Consider the following 18,859-nt stretch of genomic DNA (forward strand, 5'->3'; position numbering starts at 1 on the left):
ATCTCTCTCTCTTCCTCCTTCCCACTCTATCTGATGATAAGTGGGAAAATATCCTCAGGTGAGCTTTCTCTTCCCTTAAAAATTGGGGTTCACAAGTTTGTCTTTAGTTTCTTGACATTTTTATCTACCCTTGTAGCGTCTAATACCCTCCAGTTTATTTGGCATATTGTCCAAACAGTGGTTGGGCCTAGGGCTCTGTTTTCAGCATCTCACCCCCATGATTCATATTGCTTTGTATACACTTCTATTAGTATACTATTCTTGGTATATCTGTCTGTTCCCCGGTCTCCCCTAGTAAATGGGAGAACTCTTACAGGATAAAATGCCCAGGACATATTAGTAACAAATACTTGAGTAATACAAGATAATAAATAATATGTTGAGTGCACACTCTGTGTCGAGGACCTCTAGGAAACTTAACATTTATCATATTAATTCTTACAGCAGTCCAATTGAGGTAGACACAGTTTTATTATATAGATGAAGAAGGAAATGTATTTATAATAAGCAGTAACCAAAAATTATGTAGACGTTAAACTGCGTGTTCAAGTAGTGGGCTTTCAGGTAGTTTTCCTCTTTCAAAAATTTCTTTAGTATTGTAGTTAGGCTGTGTGTTTCCCCATGTGATCAAACGATTTAAAAACTTGAGCGGGCAAACTAGGCAGGAAACTGTAGGGCAGGGTCTGGAAAAAGGAGTGAGCCCAAAGACACAGATGAGCCGAGATCTGACTCCACCGGTAATCAGCCTGCGAAGGCGGGGAGTGCCCCCGGCGCAACAGCCACGGGTCCCACCCCCGGAAACTATTCCTTTCCGGGAGCCCCACAAAAAAGGACCTGAGGCTGTGGGCGGAGCCACTCCTGAAAGGCTCCGGCCAGGGGGCGGGGACAGGATTGGCCCGCGGGCTGGCACTGGTTGGCTGCCGCAGAGAAGAGGCGGGCTCCGCCTGGGGCCCGCCCACGCCGAGGGAAGGCACCTGCGCCGGAGCCTCTCGGAGAGGGAAGGAGCGGAGCGGGGTTCCGAGGGCCGCGGGACACGTCGCTGTGCGTCGTCGTCGCCCGAGAGGCAGGGCAGGAAGCGCTACGGTTTGACCCCCGACACCTTCTGTTTTCGAAGGGGCAGCTCTTCTTCCCGACCCGCCCTGCCTCCCCTCCTTGCCCCTCCTCCCGAGGCTGCAGCCCCAGTTTAGGTGGGGCGGCGCAGCCTAGCTCCCGGACCCGGAAGAAGCGCCATCCCCGCCTCTGCCATGGAGCCCACCGCGCCGTCCCTCACCGAGGAGGACCTGACCGAAGTGAAGAAGGATGTGAGTGGCGCTGTGTGGCCCAGGCGCCCCGCGGGCTGGGGGCGGGCGGGGGTGGGCGGGGGGCGGGCGGGCTTCACGGGCCAGGAAAGCGGAAACCTGGAGTCGGGGTCGGAGGAGGGGCCTGCGCGTGGGAGGAGCGGACAGGGCCTCCGCCAGCTTGCGTCCCTGGGGCCTCGGTGGAAGTGATCCCCGACCACCCGTGCATCCACGTTTTAAATCGCTAAAGGCAGGGTGTCCGGAACCTCCTTCAGTGGAGTGTTTCTTTGGAGTCGGCTTCTTGCCCACTCCTCAATGGTCCCTGGTGATTCAACCCCCTGCGCTTTGAAGCTGCGTTGTTAGGGGTCGACGGCTCACGTTCCTCCTTACGTCGACTGTCCAGGCTGCTGGCTCAACCCGGAGCCAAGGCTGGACCAGATAAAGGATCCCAAGTAGTGGAGCAAATATGTGAAACATCTTTGCAAAGGGGTTTGGGGGAAGCTCAACAGCTGAAAGCACAACCTGGAATTCCCCTAGTAAGCAAACGCCCACATATTTAAATTCAGAGGAGGGGGATGAAGACCTGTAGCAGAGAAGTAATTTGCAAGCAAACGTTGAAAACATTCAGAAGTTTAACTTTGTTTTTCTGTTTGGATGCTGCAGAAAATCTTAATATTTATTCGTAAATAGTGGCTTTGTTGAGATATGACTTCTTTCTCTTTTTTCCTATGCCTTTAGTTGTTTTGCCGTTTGAGACCTATATGAGTGCCTGCCATTAAAATAGTTTATATCAATTCAGATTAAAAACAGAAACTCAACATGAAGTGTGCTCTGGCTTAACAACATAAAGTTTAGAAAATCATATTTGTAAATTGGACAGGACAACAGCTTTTTATTTTTATTTTTTAAAATATGTTTTTATTGATTTTTATAGAGAGGAAGGAGGAGAGAGAGAAACATCCAAATGAGAAACATCTGTGGGCTGCCTCCTGCACGCCCCCTACTGGGGATCAAGCCCGGAACCCTGGGCATGTGCCCTGACCGGGAATCCACCGGGACCTCTTAGTCAATGGAATAACCCTCAATCCACTGAGCCACACCTGCTGGGCAGGACATTAGCTTTATAAAGGTGCATCTACTTCAGATCCCCGCCTTTTCTCTCCTCTGTAAGGTTTATTACATTGTGTTCATGATTACTGTCAGATTCATTAGCAGAAGGAAACTGGACATAATGGGCTTGTGCCTTAGTTTCTTCATTCAGCAGATATTTATGGAATATAGTATATGGGAAGTACTGTTCTTTGGCCTGGATAGGTACAAAAAATAACAGTCAGGCCCTTACTTTACATTGTAGTTGCAATGAGACTGGGACATTGAGAGTTAATATATAATAAATGAGTGCTGTCTTATTCAAGAATGTGTGCCAGTAAAGCCATGAATTCCAAGAGCAAGGCTTGCTATGTTCCAGCTGTTGTGTCATACAATTTACAAAGTTCCCATTGACTCTTTACAACAACCTCTAAGGGAGATAATTTTCATTTCCATTTTACAGCTGATAAAACAGGCAGTGAGACGTTACAAGTGGGCGGATATAAAGCCTGTACACAAACACAGATGTGAAGAGTGGCTTCCAGGCCTTATTTTATTTTATTTTATTTTATTTTATTTTATGAGTTAATTGATATTATCCATCTCCATGAATTTTATTTTATAGCCATATCAGAAATTCATAACCTTAGGGAATCATGGACAGGCTTAAGGAGGTCTATGGGAAAAAAGTTTGTGTACATATTTTCTTTAGACACTTTGTCATATTTTCAAAATGGTTTATGACCTTAGAATTTTTTGTTTGTTTGTTTTGTGTTCATCTTCACCCAAGCATATTTTTCCACTTGATTTTTTTTTTTAAGAGAGAGCGTGAGGGAGGACGAGAGAGAAAGAGAGAGAGAGAGAGATTGATATGAGAGAGACACATAAATTGGTTGCCTCCTGCATGACCCTGAGAGGGGCCAGGGATCGAACCTGCAACCCAGGTATGTGCCCTTGACTGGAATCAAACCCACAACCCTTCAGTCCACAGGCTGATGCTCTAACCACTGAGCAAAACCAGACAGGGCACCTTAGAATGTTTTTAAATTATCATCCACGTATTTGGACTTCCTTCTCTCAATTACAGGCACTTATTTCCAGATATCTGCTGGAAATCCACTTTTATATCCTGCAGGTTTTTCCCCTTGTCTGAAATTCAACTTTTTATCATCCTTCCCTTGAAAGCTGCTTGCTGTTCCTACTGTGTTCCCTGTCTTGATGAATGATAGTATACTACCATCAATCCTCCTAGAAACTCCCACTTCTTCACTATCCTACTCCTTCCCATCTACCCCATCTAGATCTTTACTTAATCTTTTTGTTTGAATTTAGTTTAGTTTTATAACTGAAGGTTGATACTGTAGTTGAATCTAACAGTTCAAAAATTTTAAACTAAGACACAGTCCTAGTTTGAAAGGAGTTTGATTTTTTAGGAGGAGGTAGATAAACATAAAATGATAATTACAAGTTACAAAACACATCCATCCAAATGCTATCTATTTAGCATTCTGCTAAGTTCAGAGTATACAGAGTTGAAGAAACATACCTGTTTCTTGCCTGCGTAAAACATGTAGGTCATTAGGGTTGAAAACAAGTAATGACAAATTATGGTAAGTACTACTAAAGAGACACAGATGTTGAAACAATAACTGGAGGCATCTATTTGAGATAGGACGGTCAGGGAAGGTTACATTTAAAGTGGTCCCTGAAAGATATGACAGAACTGGGAAAAGATTATTCTAGGACGAATAAAATTTGCAATGGACCTAAAACAGGCAAGACCTTGTGACTTGGGAAAATTGGAAGAATGCGGGTGAAATTAGGAAGGTGGGCTAGAGGTGAAATTAGGAAGGTGGGCTAGAGCTGTATTATGAAGGGTCTTACACATGATAGGAAAGTGTTTGGATTTTTTTCCCAAGTGCAGTAGAGACCTATTGAAGAACTAATGTTATATTCTTAAAAGATCCCTCTGCCTATTGTACCAGCTGAGGAGGGCAAAAGTAAAAAGAGGGAAACCAGCGAAGAGACTATTAGAATTTAAATAGTTGAGAGATGATGGTGATTTGGATGAGGTTGAAGACTTGGGAAAATTGAGAACTAGAAAGGAAGTGGGATATCATAGAAGAGTTTTGAAAAGTGAGAAGTTATAGCCACAGAGATGGAAAGAAAGCCAGGAGATTGTGATATGCATATAAGACAGTATGTGTATTTCAAGGAAGTAGTGGTCAACTGTGTCTGTGCTGAGAAGTAAGATGACTGAAGTGTCAGATTTAGCATTAAGGAGATCATTGGTGACTTTGAAAAGCGTGGACCCATGCACCAAGAGGTCACCAGTTCAATTCCTGGTCAGGGTACATGCCCAGGTTGTGGGCCTAATTCCCAGTGAGGGGCATGCAGGAGGTGGCCAATTGATGTTCTCTGTCATCGACGTTTCTATCTCTCCCTCTCCATTCCTCTCTCTCTAAATCAATAAAGAAAAAAAAAGTGAAATGTATACACAGGGTACTGCAAGGCCAGAGGACAGGGGTGCCTAACTTATTCTGTGAAGTTTAGGTAACACTTCCTGAAGGAGATGACCATTGTTCTGGATCTTAAAGGATGAATAGCAACTTGGGGTATAGAGAAGAGAAAACAAGACAGAGGTAACAATGTAAAGAAATGTAGAGTGATGAACCACAGTTTTAGGTACAACATTAAAGTACCAGGATGGATAGAAGTGGTGATAGATTAAGCTGGAGAGGTAGGTGTGATCCATACTGTGAAGCACCCTGTCTGCCATTATCAAATAACTATTATTTATTGAGCACTTACTGTGTGTCATAGACTGTGTCAAGCCTTTATATGCACTGTCCCATTTAGTGCTTCTGGAAGTCCTCCAAAGTAAGTGTTACTACTTTATCTATAAGGAACAGGGAGTTTAGAAAGGTTAAGTTGTGCCAGCTCTCAAGATTTGAACTGAGGTTGGTCTGAGATCACAACCATACTCTTGACTTCTCTACTCTTCTGCTGTTGTTGAGGAAATTTATCTTTTTAAGTCAAGGGTAGAACAGTGTTTTAGATTTTTTTTAAATTAGGTGGTGACATTTCAATATTGGACTTTATATAACACTCCAGATTTCCATTTTCTCTTGAGAAATTAGAAGATCTGATAGGTGTGTGAAGGAGACATTTGAGGGGGAGGAGAGAAGTAGGAAGTATAGCTAGGTATCTGTTGTTGATAGTCCATGCAACATATCATAAGGACCTGAACTAGAATAATGCTAATAAAAGAGATGAACTGACAGGGCAGATTAGATAAATATAAGGGGTAGAGTGGCAGGTCTTGGTTGGTGGTTGATCAGATGTGGCAAATGACTAAAAGAAAAAAGAAAAAGTCAAGGATCAGTTGTAGGTTTATAGCATGATTAGATGGATGGTGGTACTCCCAAATGAGTTGAGTGCCAAATGAGTTGAGAACTTTAGAGGAAAAGAATAGGGGGAGACAAGATGTTTTGGACATGCTGAATTTGGAGTACCTTTGGGATGTGTAGTATAGGAGAAAATCTTGATCACATACACAAATTTGGGAATCATCAGCATATAGGTTGTAGAAATGACAACAGATGAAGTTTTTCAAGTTCATCTTTTTTTTTTTTTTTTAATAATTTACCTTTATTGATTTTAGAGAGGGAGGGAGAGAGATAGAAGCATTGATGAGAGAGAACATCAATTGGCCGCCTCTTGCATGACCCCCACTGGGGATTAGGCCTACAACCTGGGCATATGCCCCACCAGGAATCGAACTGGTGACCTCCTGGTGTATGGGTCAATGCTCAACCACTGAGCCACACCAGCTGGGCTCAAGTTCATCTTTTAAATCTAGTTTGTCTCGGCCAATATCCCTGATGAACACAGATACCAAAATCCTTAACAAAATATTAACAAATCAGATCTAGCAATACATCAAAAAAATTATTTACCATGACCAAGTGGGATTCATCCCAGGGATGCAAGGATGGTACAATATTCGCAAATCAATAAATGGGATATGCCACATAAACTAAATGAAGAATAAAAACCACATGATCATATCAATAGATGCTGAAAAAGCATTCGACAAAATCCAGCACCCATTTCTGATAAAAATGCTTAGCAATATAGGAATAGAGGGATCATATCTCAACATAATAAAGTCCATATATGAAAAACCTACAGCCAACATTATATTCAATGAGCAAAAACAAAAAGCATTTTCCTTAAAAACAGGAACAAGACAGGCATGTCCACTTTCACCACTCTTATTTAACATAGTACTGGAAGTCTTAGCCACGGCAATTAGGCATGAAGAAAAAATAAAAGGGATCCAAATAGGAAAGGAGGAAGTGAAACTGTCATTATTTGCAGATGACATGATACTGTACATAGAAAACCCTAAAGACTCCCATCAGAAATCTACTAGACTTAATAAATGAATTTGGCAAAGTAGCAGGATACAAAATTAACATAAAGAAATTGACAGCTTTCTTATATATCAACAATGAACTCACAGAAAGAGAAACTAAAAAAAAAAAATCCCAGTTATCATCGGGGCCAAAAAGTTAAGATACCTAGGAATAAACTTAAGCAAAGAAGTAAAGGATCTCTGTTCACAGAAAACTATAAGTCATTGGAAAAAGAAATAGAGGAAGATATAAAAAAAATTGAAGCATATACCATGTTTATGGATTGGAAGAATTAACATCATTAAAGTGTTCATACTACCCAAAGCTATCTATATAGATTCAGTGTAATTCCCATCAAAATACCAATGACATATTTCACAGAACTAGAACAAACACTACAAAAGTTTATATGGAACCAAAAAGACCCCGAATAGCCACAGCAATCTTGAAAAAGAAGAACAAAGTAGGAGGGATCACAATATCAAATAGCAGGTTATCAAACAAAGCCACTGTAATCAAAACATCCCGGTACTGGCACAAGAACAGGTACATAGATCTATGGAACAGAACAGAAAACCCAGAAATTGACCCAAGACAATATGCTCAATTAATATTTGACAGAGGTGGCAAGAGCATACAGTGAAGTCAAGACCCCTCTTCAATAAGTGGTGTTGGGAAAATTGGACAGCTACATGCAAAAAAATGAAGCTAGACCACCAACTTACACCTTACACAAGAATAAACTCAAAATGGATAAAAGACTTAAATGTGACTCGTGAATCCATAAAAATCCTAGAAGAAAATGTAGGCAACAAAATTTCAAACATATACGCAGCAGAATTTTCACTGATAACAACACCTAAGGCAAGAGAAAAAGGAAAAAACACATGGGACTATATCAAACTAAAAAGCTTCTGCACAGCAAAAGAAATAAGCATCAAAATGGAAAGGGAACCCACCATATGGGAGAGCATAATTGCCAATGATACATCAAATAAGGGGTTAATTTCCAAAATATATAGAGTACTCATACAACTCAACAAAAGGAAGACAAAGAACCCAATTGAAAAATGGGCAGAGGACCTAAATAGACACCTCTCCAAACAGGACATACAAATGGCCAAGAGACATGAAAAAATGCTCAGCATCACTAATCATCAGAGATGCAAATTAAAACAACAATGAGGTATCACTTCACATCTGTCAGAATGGCCACCATCAACAAATCATCAAACAACAAGTGCTGGCGAGGCTGTAGAGAAAAGGGGACTCTAGTACACTGCTGGTGGAAATGCAGGCTGGTGCAGTCCCTATGGAAAACACTATGGTGTTACCTCTAAAATTGAACTTCCATTTGACCCAGTGATCCCACTTCTAGGAATATACCCTAAGAAGTCTGAAACACCAATCAGAAAGGATATATGTACCCCTATGTTTATAGCAGCACTATTTACAATCGCTAAGATCTGGAAACAGCCCAAGTGTCCATCAGTAGACGAATGGATAAAAAAGCCATGGTACATATACACAATGGAGGACTATGCAGCTTTAAGAAAGAAAGATCTCTTATCCTTTAAGACTACATGGAGGGACCTGGAAAGTATTATCCTAAGCGAAACAAGCCAAGCAGAGAAAGAAAAATATCACACGATCTCACTTATTTCTGGAGTATAATGAACTAAACAAACTGATGAACCAAACAGACCCAGAGTCATAGAAGTAGGGTACAGACTGACATTCCTCAAAAGAGAGGGTGGATGGGGGAGAGAGAAACCACAGAACTTTTATGCATGTATGCATAACAGATGGACATAGACAACAAAGCTGGGGACAGGGAGGAAGGTGTCATTGGGGAAAAAGGAGAAACATCTGTAACAAAAATGAATAAAAAATAAAAATCTAGTCCTCACAATTTAAATTTATACACTCAGCATATTTTATGTAAGATTTTACAGCAATCTTGATTGGTCTCCTCTGAACCTAATTTTTGCTCCTTTCGATTCTCTGCAAAAGTTTTCTTATTGCTTCTTTGTTTTTTTGTTTTGTTTTTAAATCCTCACCCAAGGATATTTTTTCCATTTATCTTCAGTCAGAGTGGGAGAAAGAGAGAGACGTTGATGTAAGAGAGACATATCAATTGGTTGCCTCCAACACGACCCCAATCAGCCGGGGACTGAACCGCAACCAAAGTACATGCCCTTGACCAGATTCGGACCCTTCACTCTTTGGTCTGCGGGCCAAAACTCCAACCGGTGAGCCAAACCAGCCAAGGCTTATGGCTTCTTATTTATAAACCTTGCATGGCTCTTTTGGCTACAGGGAAATGTGTGTTCCTCAGCATGTTATAAAAATTCTTCTATGATTCAATCCCAGGTTTCCTTCCTAACTACATTCCTCACCACTCTCTCACATGCAGCCTGTGTTCCAACTACCCCAGACTTCTCAGTAGTTCCTCACTGTGCTCTTTCATGCTTCTAGCAAAAGTATAGCCTCTGTAAATTTCCTAGGTCCTGGAGGTAGAGGTAATTGCTTACTCAGTGCTTCCCCAGTAATAGTCTTCTAATTTCTGAGTCATATCACATTGTCTTATAATTATTGGCTTGCATGTGATATGTACTCTCCAACTAGGCCATTGTGTGCTTTGCATGCAGGATTCGAGTCTTGTTGATCTTTGCATGCTCAGCACTGGTATATTAGGTATTTAGATATATGAAATGTTTGTTGTGTGAATTAATGCATGAATGTGGGCTTTAGTGGACTGAGAACTAGTCCTAGTCTACTTTGCTGCCATCATATACTAGGGTATTTCCAAAATCTTCCATTGCCTCTTGCTCATCATTATAAATGTAAGTCAAATTAGTTATCATTGTTACCATCCGTAACGTGATCATTTACTGTGTACCAAGCACTTTTCTAAAAACTTCACATGTACTTAACTCTCATAACACTTAGATGAGGAAACTGAGATACAGAGGAGTTAAGATGCTTACCCATGATCATATGTGTAGTAAATGGAAGAGCTAGAATACAGTTACTGGCTTTGGACTATTATTGAGACCCGTGTCATTGTTCTGCTAAGTAAGCCTCCTTAGCTACCTCAGGTCTAGGATTTTTTTCTGTGGTTTTCTTTTCTTTAATTTCTCCCAACACTCACTATTCCTTTAGGTTTCTTCTCCCACCACCACCACCACCACCACCACCACCACACACACACACACACACACACACACCCCTTTCTACCTTCCTTCTACCAACTGACTCACTTGAGTTATAGTCTTTCCAACTGACTCCAAAGATAGACATATTATGGACCCTTTTAATTTGGTGGGGTTTTTTTAATGGTTTCATGGAAAATTAACAAACATGAGAAAGTTATGAACTGTGAGACCTCTCAGTTATCCTCTCTGGTCCTGACTAGTTCTGGATTCCTTGATGAATGGTAACTAGAATGTATGGAAGCCTCTGCTCTCATCTTTAGCCCCAAAGGTGGCCTTCAGCAGACATCTCTATTTCCATGGAGCCAGGCCCTCCAGATTAGAATTTCCCCTCCTCACAATACCCAGGACTTGCTCCTATAAGTGTGAAAATGAGACCAGAGAAGGACAGAAGTTGTAAGGAATGTCTGATCTAGGACCTACTTTTGTCTACTTGACCTTCATCTTAATAGCATGCATTTTAGTAAGCCTGAGCCTCCTGACTTCAGGATGTTTTCTCCCATCACTTAAGATTCCTACATGATTTCCTTAGGTGTTAAAAAAATAATAACATAAAGCACATTTTATGTTTTTCAGGCTTTAGAAAATTTGCGCGTGTATCTGTGTGAAAAAATCATAGCTGAGAGACATTTTGATCATCTCCGTGCAAAAAAAATACTCAGTAGAGAAGACACTGAAGAAATTTCTTGCCGAACATCAAGTAGAAAAAGGGCTGGAAAATTGTTAGACTACTTACAAGAAAACCCCAAAGGACTAGATACCCTTGTTGAATCTATTCGGCGAGAAAAGACCCAGAACTTCCTGATACAGAAAATAACAGATGAAGTGCTGAAACTTCGAAATATAAAACTAGAACATCTGAAAGGTAAATATCCAAGAGTTCATTATGTACTTTTAAAAGTAAAATGCAAAACAAGACAAATGATCATTTTGCTTTTATGGAAAAGTTTAAGCTTCAGAATCACATTCATTTGCATTTTTAGCCTTACAATAGGATGTCATTACATTGGAAAAGTAGGATATCACTTAATGTTCTGTATCTGTGTTCATTTAATAATATCATTTATAGAAAATGTAACTATAACAAAGCCCCAGTCTACACTGGGTTTGTTTCTAGTCAGCAGAATGTCAGATTAATCTGTTCAAAAGTAACCCCTGAAAATGCACATAACACATGAAGAATAGTATGTAAAGTTTTTTGTGTTTTTTTTACATCCTTACCTGAGGATAGTTTTCCATTTATCTTCAGATAGAGTGAGAGGGAGGGAGGGGGAGAGAAAGAGAAACATCTGTGTGAGAGGGAAACATCAACTGGTTGCCTCCTGCACGACCCCAACCAGGACTGGGGACGAACCACAACCGAGGTATGTGCCCTTGACCAGAATTGAACCTGCGACTCACTGGTCTGCGGGCCAATGCTCTAACCACTAAACCAAACCAGCCAGGGCTGTAGGCAAAGTATTTTAATAAGTCCAAGTCTGATAGTTTTTCTCCTACCAGTTGATCACAAGATGAAGTAATTGGCTGTGTTTATAAGAATCATGTTGTGGTCCTGGCTAGTGTTGTTAGAGCATTGGCCCACGCACCAAAGGGTCTCGGGTTTTATTCCTGGTCAAGGGCACATACCTGGGTTGCAGGTTCTATCCCCAGCTCCAGTCGGGGCACGTGTGGGAGGCAATCAATCAATACATCCCTCTCACATTGATCTCTCTCTCTTTCTCTCTTTAAAAAAAAAAAAAAGGAAAAAAAATATCCTCAAGTAAGGATTAACACACAAACAAAAAAGAAGCATGTTGTATAAATTATACATAACTTGTAATGCTAGAATCAAACTCAGTCTGGCAAAATGAGAGAGGCATGAGAATTGATACTGATGAAGGAATAGCAAATTCATGCCTCCTGTTTCACCCTCTCCCCAGAGCACAATTGGAATGGTGTGTAGAATTGCCTGCACAATCTAAATTCCCCTCTCCCCCTAAACCCCCATCTCACTCTGTCTCTCTCTCCAGAGCACTTAAGTTAAAAGTGAATGTGATGTAGCTCTGTTCCAGCTGCTCCAGGGGCTGAGGATACAGAAATGAGTAATTTAGTGCTCTGCCCTTAAGGAGCTCACTGTCTGTGAGTGCATGCTGGAACATATTGGAAGTTTCCCCTTCTGAGCCATATTTAAGAAAATAGTTTCTATAGCATGGAACAGAAATATTGACTGTATTGTGAAGTTGAAACACTGGTGTGAAAAAATGACATATAAATGTGCTTTATAGACTTTGCAGGTTTTACATAAAATTTGTCAACTCAGAAGATTCTGTGTCTATAGATAGTTATGGGTTGAATATTTGCTAAGCCTGACAGAAAGATAATTTGTGTATGTGGTTATTCTTTCTACACTGAGGTTAGTTGTTGGCCATACCCTTTCTACATGGTAAAATTATTTGGTCAGAACAACTGCCATCATTTTAGTAAATTGTTAAGTTACCCAGCTGGTGTGGCTCAGTGGTTGAGCATCACCCATGCACCAGAAGGTCACATGCCCAGGTTGTGGGCCTGATGCCCACCCAGTGAGGGGCATGCAGGAGGCAGCCAATCGATGTTCTCTCTTACTGATGTTTCTGTATCTCTCTCCCTCTCCTTTCCTCCCTCTCTCTCAAATCAATAAAGAAAAAAAATTTTAAGTACATTGTTAGGTTGAGAACCAGAACATTGCTTAATGGGAAGAGGAGACGTGGGGTCTACTCTTCTTTTCCCATGAAGTAGCCCTGGAATGCTGGGCATGACTTCACTGTTCTGGACCCCAATTGTTCCATCTCTAACAGTGAGAGACTAGCCCAGATGATCTCTCAAATCCCTTCCACTTCTAACCCCTATGATATAAGATTCAGTAATTGGGATTAACTAACTCATAGAATTTTAGTATATGCCCTGTTTAAATTTTATTTTTATTAGATAATGGGGTTTTTTTGTGCCAGTATGCTAAAGAATATTAGTTGTGAAAGCCATTTCTTCATAAAAATTTTAGGCGCTACTTTATTTTTCCCAAGTCCTTTGATACAAATTGAGTTTATACCATGTCATTTGGTTTTCTTGAGACTATCTCCTTACCTAGAAAATGTAAATAATTGTATATACTTTGTAGTTGTTGGGAAAAGCAAATGAAATGTGAAATAGATTGACAGAATTTATAAATTGCTATTTAAATTTTGTGTGGTAACTAGTTTGTATTCTTTAAAATTGGACTCAATGTTTTTTGTTACTTTTTATTGATATCTGAATAATTTCATTGTAGGACTAAAATGTAGCAGCTGTGAGCCTTTTCCAGATGGAGCCACAAACAACCTCTCTAGATCCAATTCAGATGAGAGTTATTTCTCTGAAAAACGGATAGCATCCACTCTCATGTACCATCCAGAAGGAGAATCCAGCACAGCGCCCTTTTTTTCTACTGATTCATCTCTAAATTTGCCTGTTCTAGAAGTAGGCAAAACTGAAAACCCTACCTTCTCTTCAACTACACTTCCCAGACCAGGGGACCCTGGGGCTCCTCCTTTGCCCCCTGAGCTGCAGTTAGAAGAAGGAACTTGTGGAAACTCTAGTGAGATGTTTCTTCCCCTAAGATCACGTGCTCTTTCACGGCAATGATGGTTTACAGCCTTTTAATTTTTTTTAATAATGACTAATATTTGGAAGGATATGAATCTTCTTATAAAACTACTATAATGACTTATTAACACCTGATACATGTCTTTTTAAATGCAATGTAAGCACACTTTGTAAATAGACTTTTTGAATAAAAGAAACTTACTTTTAGGTAACTAAAGTAAATCATGTCGATCATGTACTTCTCAGAATTTTTTTTTCACTTTTATGGTATTCAGTGTTTTTACATTTTTTATGTTTTAAGACCAATTTTAATAGGTAACATTTCTCTATTTAATAATAGAGTCTTAGGCTGGGAATGATGTTTCTCAGTGCATATATGCTGGAAATTTTTACAATCTAATAGTCCTTTCCAGCCATCCAGCAGTCAATTTTCAGGATGAAGTTGTTTCTAATTGGTAATAAAGCCAACCACTGATGGGAAAAACTGCCAGTCTACCAAAAAAAAAAAAAAAAATCTCTTTCCTACTCGGTTTGGCTTACAGACACTTACAGAATTCTCTTTTGATGCAGAGGGACATCTGACAGAGTTTGAGCCACCTAAGATCTCAGTTTGCCAAAATACATTGATTAACCTTACTAATTCATGCTACTTTCTTAAGATTTTCACATTCTTTGCTTTAGCATTTTCATTCCTAAAGAAAAATGTTTACAAAACCCTGGTATTACATGTAATTTGATGAGATTTTTAAAAATTACTTTTTCTGTACTTTTTATTCTCTTTTAATGAGGATTACTGTATGAGTAAAAGTAACTAGAACAAAATGTTTATTTCCATGTGTATATGTGACAGTCTGTTTTTAATACTGTTTGGAATAAGCAGTCCATTAGTTAGATTTGTCTTTGTCATATAACAAGTTTGACTGAATTTATGCATTTACAAATTATGCCCTCATTCTGTTCATTTAAATTATACTGTTTCCTGGTATCCATCTAATAGTTTTCCATTAGTTGCAAAAAGCAGAGATGGAAACGTGCTATTAACAATAAAAGTTTTTAAATTGTAGTGCTGTTTTGGAAGTTTCAAACTTTTCAATGGAAGTAAATATCTAAAACACTTATTTTATATGTACCAATTTTCATAGAAAACATTTCAGGGTGTGAGATCAAGTTGCATTTCTGGATAGACTGATGGAGTTTATCAATTATGAAGAAGACTGGCATATTGGTTTAAAAAATTTTTAAAGACTGGGTGATTTTTGTAGTATAAACATTTTCTAAGGATTATGGAGAAACATGTTTCACGTCCAGTGTAGCATAAAAAAATAGTGGAATGACATTAAAATCTATTTTAGAAGCAGAAATAGGCTTTTCATTTTATTGATTAAAATTTGATATGCAGGTAATTTTTTGTTTGTTTGTTATTAATCCTCACAGAGGATATTTTTCCATTGATTTTTAGATAGAATGGAAGGGAGGGAGGGAGAGAGAGAAATTGATGTAAGAGACACACCAATCAGCTGCCTCCCACACAACCCCAACTAGGGCCAGGGATTGAACCTGCAACCCACGTACGTGCCCCCAACTGGGATTCGAACCCACAACCCCTTGGTCCATGGGCCAACGCACTAACTGCTAAGCCAAACCAGCCAGGGTGACATGCCCCAGGTACTTTTCACAATTTAAATAGGATTTACTCAGAATCAAAGACCACAGTTGAGATATGCTATACCACCTATATTTATAGTTTATACACTGAGTTTCCTTTTAGACTGTTGAATAACTATATAGATAATAAAATCAAGATTTCAACAAATTTAGGCTTTTGGGTTTTCTGAATACTGTAAAGTCATTTTTTTAATTTTATTTTTGTTACAGATGTTTCTCCTTTTTCCCCTTTTGACACCTTCCTCCCACCCAATCCCCAGCATTGTTGTCTATGTCCATGGTTAAGCATACATGCATATAAGTTCTGTGGTTTATCTCCCCACCCCCCAACCCCCTATCCCCTCTTCTGAGGTTTGTCAGTCTGTACCCTACTTCTGTGTCTCTGGGTCTATTTTGTTCATCAGTTTGTTTTGTTCATTATATTCCACAAATAAGTGAGATTATGTGAAACTTGTCTTTCTCTGGTTGGCTTGTTTCACTTAGGATAATACTCTTCAGGTCCCTCCATTGTAGTCTCAATGGATAAGGGATCTTTCTTTCTTATAGCTGCCTAGTATTCCATTTTGTATATGTACCATAGTTTTTTTATCTACTCATATACTGATGGACACTTGGGCTGTTTCTAGGTCTTAGTGATTATAAATAGTGCTGCTATGAACATAGGGATACATATATCCTTTCTGATTGGAGTTTCAGGTTTCTTAGGATATAGTCCTAGAAGTGGGATCATTGGGTCAAATGGCAGATCAATTTTTAATTTTTTGAGGAAACACCACATTGTTTTCCATAGTGGCTGCACCAGTCTGCATTCCCACCAGCAGTGTACAAGAGTCCCCTTTTCTCCACACCCTTGCCAGCACTTGTTTGATGAATTGTTGATGGCAGCCATTCTGACAGGTGTGAGGTGATACTTCATAGTTGTTTTAATTTGCATCTCTCTGATGATTAGTAACATTGAGCATTTTTTCATATGTCTCTTGGCCATTTGTATGTCCTGTTTGGAGAGGTTTCTCTTTTAGGTCCTCTGCCCATTTTTCAACTGGGTTATTTGTCTTCCTTTTGTTGAGTTGTATGAGTACTCTATGTATTTTGGAAATTAACCCCTTATCTGACGTATCGTTGGCAGTTATACTCTCCCATATAGTGAGTTCCCTTTCCACTTTGATGGTTGTTTCTTTTGCTGTGCAGAAGCTTTTTAGTTTGATGTAGCCCCATGTGTTCATTTTTGTTTGTTTGTTTCTCTTGCCTTAGGCATTTTATCAGTGAAAATTCTGCGTGTGATATCTGAAGTTTTGTTGCCTATTTTTTCTTCTAGGATTTTTATGGATTCACGTGTCACATTTTTAATTCTTCTATCCATTTTGAGTTTATTCTTGTGTTTGGTGTAAGTTGGTGGTCTAGTTTTATTTTTATTTATTTATTTTTTTGCATGTAGCTGTCCAATTTTCCAGCACCACTTATTAAAGAGGCCATCTTTACTCCATTGTATGCTCTTGCCACCTTTGTCAAATATTGAGTGTAAGGTATCGGGTCAATTTCTGGGTTCTCTGATCTATTCTATTGATCTATATGCCTGTTCTTGTGCCAGTACCAGGCCGTTTTGATAACAGTGGCTTTGTACTATAATAACCTGATATCTGGTATTGTGATCCATCCTACTTTATTCTTTTTCAAGATTGCTGTGGATATTCAGGGTCTTTTTTGGTTCCATATAAACTTTTGGAGTATTTATTCTAGTTTTGTGAAATATGTAGTTGGTATGTTAATGGGGATTGCATTGAATCTATAAATTGCTTTTGGTTAGTATGGATGTTTTAACGATGTTAATTCTTCCTATCCATGAACAAGGTATATGATTCCAGTTTTTTATATTTTCCTCTATTTCTTTTTTCAATGCCCTGTAGTTTTTTGTGAACAGGTCCCTTACTTCTTTGGTTAGAAGTCAGGTCTTATAGCTACTGTCTTTTTACCTGAGCAGTATAAAAGGGAGCAGGAAGTTTTAGGCTATGGCCTTATCTTGTGTCACTGGGTAAATATGTACACTGTTCACTCTGAAAAAAAAGCAAACCAAGAAGCAAATCGATCCGTAGTTGTTAAATGTAATCTTAGGAGGGATTTCTGAAAGGATAGCTGAATTTAAGCACAAAAAATATACAAAACTTGAGTGCTCCTCCTATAATCCTTACTGTGAATTTGCCATACTATGAAATTTGTTCTTTATTGCAGTGGTTCCTAAATTTTGCTGGCCATTTTAGAAGCACCCATTTTAGGAGGGCTTTTAAAGATCCCGATGCCCAGGCTGTACCCCATACCAATTAAATCTGGATGTTTGGGTGTGAAATCCAGGCATCGGAAGTCTGTAAAGATCTCCAGGTGATTCCAATGGGCAATAATATTTGGAAACTATAGTAGTATTGGGTGCCAAATAACTGTGCTTACTGTTTCCACATGTGTGATCTTTTTCTAATAACAACTCTTCAAGGTAGGTTTTATTTTCAGACCTCTTTTTGTTTTTAACAGATGAGAAACAAACAGGATAAAGTGACTCAAAATCACATAGATCTTTAGGATTAAAATTCAGAATATTCTTGAATATTCTTTTTACAACTCCTTGCTTTCTTATTAGCATTTGTTAAATGGCAGGAAGGTAACTAGAAATTATATATTTTTTAACTCATTAATTCAATAATTGTTGAATACCTATTATTCTATGTGCTGGAGATACAACAATACACATAATGTTCTTGTAGAACTCACATTTTGGGGGAGATAGAAAATAAACAAGGAAAGCCACATCATTCTAGTTGCCATGGATACAAAATTGTGCATGTATGAGCTAAAAAGTAACTTGAAAGACTATTGATAGCATTATGAAGGGAGTCCTGTCAGAGCAGGTAACATGTGAGTTTAGACGTAAATAAGAAGGAAAGAGTCGGTCACATGAAGTTCTTGGGGGGACAGTTCAGGCAGAAGTAACATCCAGGGCAAAAGCCCTGAGGTAGGAATGAGTTACTGAGGACCACATAGGCCTGGAACATAAGTGTGAGGGGTGACTGTGGGGAACCTAAGAGCCTGGATTGAAATGAGGTTAACCTCACAAATAGCAAGGATCAAATATAGAGGGGCTTTACAGACAATTCTCCGCAGTTTGGACTTTCTTCTAAGGTGGGAAACAATTGGAGAGGATTAAACAAGCAGTGATATGATGTAATTTGCGTCTTCAAAGTTCAGTGTGGCTGCTTTATGGATAATGGATTGGAGGAGGACAGGATGGAAGCAGAGAGATCAACTGTTCTTTCCCTTCCTCCTGAGCAGGGTGAGGAAGGCATCTGTAGAAGCGCTGTCTGGTGCAGTATGTCAGATCCAACAGTAGGGTAAGCAGGGCATTCATGTGAGGGAAGGGCCAGCAGCGATGATGGAAGATTGGCTGCATACTGGGGGGTTGATCAAATAAAAACATATGTAGGCTAATGGGAGCCAGATTTCTCAATGTTGGAAAATGGAGTTACAAATATGGAAAGAGAAAACAAAAAGTAACCCTACTACAAAAAGTAGTATTGGATTAAAATTAGAGTGTCAGTGTGAACTCCAGGTT

The 18,859-nt window shown here is 39.4% G+C and overlaps 1 protein-coding gene across 1 annotated transcript; it reads left to right on the top strand.

Moving 5' to 3' along the window:
- The first annotated feature begins 996 nt into the window (after window positions 1-996).
- Window positions 997-14,133, top strand: BCL10 (BCL10 immune signaling adaptor). The gene is made up of 3 exons (XM_036257498.1): window positions 997-1,301; window positions 10,579-10,867; window positions 13,286-14,133. Exons 1-3 carry the CDS (start codon window positions 1,245-1,247, stop codon window positions 13,636-13,638), a joined length of 699 nt encoding a protein of 232 aa, XP_036113391.1. The 5' UTR covers window positions 997-1,244; the 3' UTR covers window positions 13,639-14,133.
- Window positions 14,134-18,859: the final 4,726 nt, after the last annotated feature.

The sequence above is a fragment of the Molossus molossus genome, unplaced genomic scaffold (assembly GCF_014108415.1).
Source record: "Molossus molossus isolate mMolMol1 unplaced genomic scaffold, mMolMol1.p scaffold_m16_p_12, whole genome shotgun sequence".
NCBI lineage: Eukaryota > Metazoa > Chordata > Mammalia > Chiroptera > Molossidae > Molossus > Molossus molossus.

Excerpts from the sequence above, each read along its gene's own strand:
- BCL10 (XM_036257498.1), top strand. The coding sequence starts at position 1,245 with ATGGAGCCCACCGCGCCGTCCCTCACCGAGGAGGACCTGACCGAAGTG. Across the intron at positions 1,302-10,578 it reads TGACCGAAGTGAAGAAGGAT|GCTTTAGAAAATTTGCGCGT; the intron begins GTGAGTGGCGCT and ends TATGTTTTTCAG. Across the intron at positions 10,868-13,285 it reads AAAACTAGAACATCTGAAAG|GACTAAAATGTAGCAGCTGT; the intron begins GTAAATATCCAA and ends ATTTCATTGTAG.